Source organism: Octopus sinensis, linkage group LG11 (genome assembly GCF_006345805.1).
Source record: "Octopus sinensis linkage group LG11, ASM634580v1, whole genome shotgun sequence".
NCBI lineage: Eukaryota > Metazoa > Mollusca > Cephalopoda > Octopoda > Octopodidae > Octopus > Octopus sinensis.
In genome coordinates, this window is record NC_043007.1 from 40,749,983 (window position 1) to 40,757,425 (window position 7,443).

Here is a 7,443-nt window from a genome sequence, read left to right on the forward strand (position 1 = left end):
CGTTTCAAAAATTCCAATTCTAAAGGGTCGAAACAAACTCGACTAACGCCGGGCGATACTGCTAGTTTTTACATAATAGGTAAAGATAGATGACCATATATATTTGCCTCATGAAACTGAGGTTAAAGTTTATGTTGAATGTTAAATATGAACGGTGTGTCATTTGTGAAGAAAATGAAGCTGACAAAAAATAAAAGCATTACCTCACGTGATCCTCCAATCAAAAATCTTATAGTTGTAAACAGCCAATAAGACGGAGAATATGCTGCGATTAAGTTCAAGACTATCAGCAAAATGTTACTAGAGACTCTGATAGGCTTACGTCCGAATTTTTCAATCAAGCATGGTGCTAACAGACCACTGACCATTTGACCAAAAATGTAAAACGTCTGAGTTGATTCAGCCAACCCTACATTATCGCAGATCAGGTCCCACTGTAAAAATAAACATATTTTAGAAACAAAGGTAAAATTACTTGAATGTGTTGAGTTGAAATTTTGTCTGTATGTCGTTGATGTTGTTGTTCTTCTTACTAACTGTAATTATACTCAGCTATTCATCGGCGATAATCACTTTTTTCTATTTGAATCGTAGTATATCTAGGAGTTGATTATTCGATATCTTATTGCTTTTTCTTAAACTTAGTGGGTTGTACTTTAGATGAAAATGGTTGTTATGTCTTGCAAATCAAGTAACCTCATATATGTGCCATTCTTTGGTGTGTGTGTGTGTGTGTGTGTGTCCTTGTTTCAAATTACTTAATTACAGTGTAGAGAGAGAGGTTAAACCTTGTCTCTACATTGTTGCGTTGTTGTTCTTGTTTCTTTATACTCAGCATTTCAGCCATGTTCATCTTATCTTTCCTTTTTATTCAGGTGTAGATATTATGGATAAATTTCTGAAAGAAGAGGCGTAACGTTACAGAATATTTTTTGGAGAGGCAATTTTACCAAGTAAATTTATGCTGTATCGTCTAAAGCCAGAGTAAGGCAAACCCTACCCAAATGCAAATTTGAAAACCACCCACTGAAACCGTTTATAATATCTTATTTTTGCGTTAACACCTAAACCAGTAATAAGATATTGGTTATATATCTGTAGCAAAAGCATGACCGCTCTTGAACTTTAGCTACCTACATTGCTGCTTTTTACTTTTAGCTACCCATTTTGGTTCACAACGTGATGGTCAGGTTCATTCAGCTTTACTTGGACCGTCCACCCCTTAATATCAATGACCAACCTAACATCTGTACATCAGTTATAGAATGGAAGCAATTTCCCCGTTATTTCCTTAGAGAAGTGAGTTTTTGCTGCGCACAGTTTTAGATCTTCGATATGAGAACAGTTTGATTCCACTTTACAGTTTCAACATTTTGAACAGAATTGTAACCAGAATCCTTGACGCTATGCTTCGCGACTCTCCAACATTTTGAACATAATTGTAACCAGAATCCTTGACGGCATGTTTCTCGTCTTACTAACATTTTAATCAGAGCTGTAACCAGAATTTTTGATGTTATGCTTCAGGTTTTTCTAACGTTTTATCTTCAATTTGATGATTATTTGAATCTATATAATATATTGACAATAATTAATATCCTACCAGTTTGGTGTATCTGATTTTAGCAATGGTAATAAATGCTTCGGTAGGTCCCAACTTGTCTTTGAATTTGTTTATTGGTATCTATCCTGACTTCATTTAACAGAAGACATAATTCTGTTAGACCTTAAACTGCATTTCATTCAACCACACATTTCATATTGCTAAATATCTATGAAATTGTATAATTAAGGATTCATTATATTTTTTTAACATAGATATACCGTCCACAGGTTCTCATATATCGCCAGTTAGTCTCTAGTATGAATAATGTCCACTACCCTGACACAAGCTGTATAAAGGTAAATACATATAAACGGGAATATATAGAATTACATATTATTCTACATATATATACACACATATTATATATATGCGCATATATGTACGTATATATATATATATATATATATATATTATATATATATATAGATATATATATATATATAATAATAATAATAATAAATATTAGGGAATAAATCCAAATTTACAGGGAAAAAATCAGATTTAGGATTAAATCCAATTTTATAGTAAAATATTATAAAATATTATTAGAGACAAAACCACTATTTTGCAAAACAAACAAGGAAAGACTTAATCAATACATAAAATTTTAATAAATAGTCAAAAAAACCGCCACTACAATCGTTTCTTGTCTTGATCGACAATCTTCAGGTGGACTTCCAATAATTCAGTTTCAAATTATGAAACTGACTTATTGGAAGTCCACCTGAAGATTGTCGATCAAGACAAGAAACGATTGTAGTGGCGGTTTTTTTGACTATTTATTAAAATTTTATGTATTGATTAAGTCTTTCCTTGTTTGTTTTGCAAAATAGTGGTTTTGTCTCTAATAATTTTATATATATATATATATATATATATATATATATATATATATATAATATATATATATATATATATATATATATATATATATATATATATATATATATATATGAATATGCATATATATATATAATGTTGATAATTCCGATGCTATAACGACTGAGCAACGCTCGTAACATATTTGTATGGTTCCCAAGGAACTGGCAGTCAAATGCGGAATCGACTTTAAATAAATGCATGCTAGAAAAGAAGATAGTATATTGTCACTATATATAGATATACATTCTTATATCTATTCAGATTTTAGATGACTACTTTAAACATCTTAACTTTTCTTTTACTATATCGAAATAATATTTCTGTCCCTTTTTAGCTTAGAAAACTCCGTGGGGTTTGTTTTCAGTAAATAAACGGTAAATTTTCAGACAATGTGATAAGTATTCTAGATGTAAGGTTTAAGCTTATAACATCATCAGTAATGCAGCTCCGTTTACAGCAGGCCGCATAGTGTTTGGCCTCTATCAACAATGTGTTATGTAGTTTATTATTTTTTATTGTATAACACGGTATTGAAAATAACTGTCTAAACGTGAGAGAAATTCAGTAACAAAATCTGGTATTATATAACACACTAAGCAGAATCAATCTATGAAATTGAAATAACGTACGTCATATTTCTTCATAAATATATATTAATTAGCATACGGTGGAAGAGTACTAAATATTATGGTGTTCATGACTTTTCTTAAGGTTACATTTTAGAAAGTTACAATATCCAAGTCTTTCGTACAGACAACAGAGATCACAAATCTGTAACAAACATGGATTAATTCTAAAATAATAAAACAGTCTAATATAGTAGCAGAACTTAACCTACCTGTGACACTATAGACTTATCCGCTGGCGTAGTATAGTAATAACCATTCAGACAGCCCAGTGTCCGGTTCTCGGTAGTAACTCCTCCATCGGTATTGAAGATGTCTATGGAGCATTTATTATATACTAGACTCACTTCATTAATGGATATGTTGTATCGGCTGAGCTGAGACTCTGTCAGATTATTACATTTGTATTCAGGAGTGATGGCTGTAAAACAAAATAGAGGACCCGAGCTGTATGTAGTATATATAATCATAACACACTCTTTATCCGATAATTTCCATAATTTCAACAAAGAAGAAAGTTACGTTATTCTTTTCACGTCGAACTTTTAGAAGTAGCGGTGTGTGTATGTATGTATGTATGTATGTATATATATAATATATATATATATATATATATATACATACACATACATATATAGACACATACTATATATATGCACGTATATATATGTATATATTTATGAATATACATATACATACATATATATATATATATATATATATACATACACATTATGTATATGAATATATACATATATCTATATGCATACATACATATACACATATATACATAAACATTATGTATATGAATAGGTATTTATATTATATATATATATATATATATATATATATATATATATATATATATTATATATATATATATATATATATGTAAGTATGTATATATATATAATATTAGGGAGTATAACTCCAAACTTAGAGGGAAAAATTCAATTTAGTATTAAATCAAATTTCACAATATAAATATATAATATATATATATAAATTAGAGAAAAACCACTATTATGCAATTCAAACAATGATAGACATAAACCATATCATATAGAAAAATAAAATATATTATAAAAAATATAACTAGATCACAAAATGTACAAAAACTACAAAAAGCACTTTTTGTGATCTAGTTATATTTTTATAATATATTTTATTTTTTCTATATGATATGGTTTATGTCTATCATTGTTTGAATTATATAATAGTGGTTTTTCTCTAATTTATATATATTATATATATGTATATATATATATATATATATATATAGATATATATATATATATATATATATAGTATGTATATATATATGTATATTCATGTATATATAACGTATAATATATATATATATATATATATATATATATGTATATTCATGTATATATATATATATATATATATATATATATATATATATGTGTGTGTGTGTGTGTGTGTCTATATATATATATGTATATCTATAGATCTATCTATCTATCTATCTATCTATCTATCTATCTATCTACGTATCTATCTATATAAATGTATGCATACAGTAAATGTCTGTATATATATATATATATATATATATATATATATTATATATATATATATATATGTATGTATTTGTGTATGTATGTATATACAATTATAAATTAGGGCAAAAACGAAAAAATTCTTTGCCAACATACTGAAAAATAGACGCTTAATCGTCTAACCACATAAAATATTTTCACTTGTACCCGTAGAGAAAATGCGTTGTCATTGTATAGTGTCCATTTTTGTGTCGTAAATTAGTGGTAAAATAATAGATGATATATTAATGTCAATATGACCGACTAAAGACGTAATGTGTATTTATACATATAAATTTGATATAGGCGATGCTTCCTTGTCTTGGGATTCACGGTCAAACGGCTGGGTCGAATTACACGACAAATTACACAGATGTGTAGATTGATTCAGTGGCGATGCTGGGCTTTGTATTTTTTCATAGCTCTCATGGTTACCGAGATAATCTACTATAATAATACTCTTGTGTTTATGAATGAGAAAGAAAGGGGTGACAGATGAATAAGGAAGGAAGGGTGATGTTATGCTTGGTAGTGGGATGATGAAAATTGTACGCTGAAAAAATAGATCAAACAGCGTTTTAACTGTGTTAATAAATGTGTGTCTATGTAAAAGGGTGGTATGTGAATGTGTGTGTTTGTGTGTGTGTGTGTGTGTGTGTGTGTGTGTGGCTGTCTGTGTGTGTGTGCGCGAGAACAATGGAAGTGGGATGGTTCATCTTCATTCGCTTTGTTGGGTTTATTTTTTGATTTGGTAGATTTGGTAGTTATTTTTAGCGTGTTGACAGAAGAAAGTCATTCTAAAATTGTTTTTTTAACGTAAGCGTGTCCAAACAAGTCGAATGCTTACACAAAACAGGTTTTACAGCCACATCATCCAAACCGACCGAGTGACACCGGGCTTAGCTGCTAGTATATAATATACATATATATAACAAATAAGAAAATGGAGAAAAACATTAGTTGGTTTATCAGCTTTAGGATATTAGAATGTTGACTTATTTATTTATCAAAACGACAACCATAATAACATACATATATACTGTATAAAATTCAATACATATAAGATAAGAATACAAGTAGCTATTAAAAAAACATTAATATAAATTGTTATAATCATTAAAATCACTTACAGCTGTTTCAGCCTATGGAAAAAACTAATTTGTTGTGCCTATACATGTCAATTGTATTGAGGTTATAGGTAGTTAAAAATGGGATACTTATATATATATCCATAGGCCTCGTCAGAGATTATAAAGTACATTCAAAATATAAATATATACATGAAACAAGATACACGTACAATTTAATATATATATTTCCAACGGAAATACTTCTTCTTTCCTCTCAGATACAAACGCGCGCGCACACACACACACACACACACACACACACACACATACACATACACACATGTTTTCTCTGTCTCACTTCCTCCTCACCCTCTTATACTGTCTTATTCCTCCCCACTACTACGAAACTCTATAAAATGTTCAAATTCCCCACAAAGGAATTGATTTGATTTGAAAACCCCACTGGATTGGGAGAAAGCGCTAATAATCCGAATGATATGATCTGAATGATATGATAGATATATATATGTAAAAAATGTAATATATAAATAAATATCTATAAATATGAACCATCCGATCTGATTACCTCATTTTTTCTAATATATATATATACATAAGCAAATATATACACCTATGCATGTACATAAATGCATAAATAGACACAATTAAACATAAGTACAAGCATATAGACAATTAATTATACACACACAAACATACACACACACACACACACACAAACATACACACACACACACACGCACACACACACACACGCGCACACACACACACACACATACATATATATATGTATATATGTACGCTCCGGTATATATATACTGGAGCGGACATAAACATACATATCCATGAGTGCACGTATAATATTTAATTATTACTAATATTATTATTATTATTATTATTATTATTATTATTATTATTATTATTATTATATTATTATTATTATTATTATTAATAATAATAATAATAATAATAATAATAATAATAATAATAATAATAACACCAATTATAAACAACATAAACCTAGCCGTCACTGAACTAGCCACTAAAACGAAAAAAAGTGATATCACTGAACTAAATGACTTGATATACGCAGCAACCACTGCAGCCACAAAAGAAGCTGGATACTCACCCAAACCCGCCCAAACAGGAGTACCACCACCCAAACAAACCCTGTGGATAAATAAAATCCAAAACAAAAAAAAAATTAGAAAAAACCTGTCGATTCTTAATGGAATCAGCAAACAAGCAACGCTACTGAGCAACAAAAAGAGAACAAAATTGCTCCGCAAATATAACATCACAGAAAAAGATTTGCCGGAGATAAAAGAAAAGCTGAAGCAAGATATCCTTGCCAAAGCTCAAAGGATCCGCCGGTACGAGAAACGCCAACGCTTCTTTGAACAGAACAAAAAGTTCAACTCCGACCCCAAAAAGTTCTACCAAGAACTGGGCAAAAATAAAATAGAAGTCACTGCAGCACCAACGGCAGAAGAATTGGAAGAATTCTGGAGAGAAATATGGTCGGCGAACGAACAGCCAAAAAAAAGGAGTATGAAAATAACAAACTCGGCATCTGAACAACTTTGGACCCCCATAACAACTGAAGAGGTCACCCAGGCACTGCAAAAACTAAGCAACTGGAAGGCACCTGGGCATGACAAGATCCCCAACTTCTG

The 7,443-nt window shown here is 29.8% G+C and overlaps 1 protein-coding gene across 1 annotated transcript in view; it reads right to left on the bottom strand.

The window, feature by feature from the left end:
* The window catches only part of LOC118765242 (organic cation transporter-like protein), an 81,877-nt gene that overhangs the window by 68,721 nt on the left and 5,713 nt on the right, over nucleotides 1-7,443 (bottom strand). Inside the window, exons 2-3 of the mRNA XM_036506984.1 lie at nucleotides 3,327-3,535; nucleotides 204-434 (exon numbers count right to left, since the gene is read on the bottom strand). Coding sequence (XP_036362877.1) covers nucleotides 204-434; nucleotides 3,327-3,535 — 440 coding nt within the window. The remainder of the gene's footprint in view (nucleotides 1-203; nucleotides 435-3,326; nucleotides 3,536-7,443) is intronic.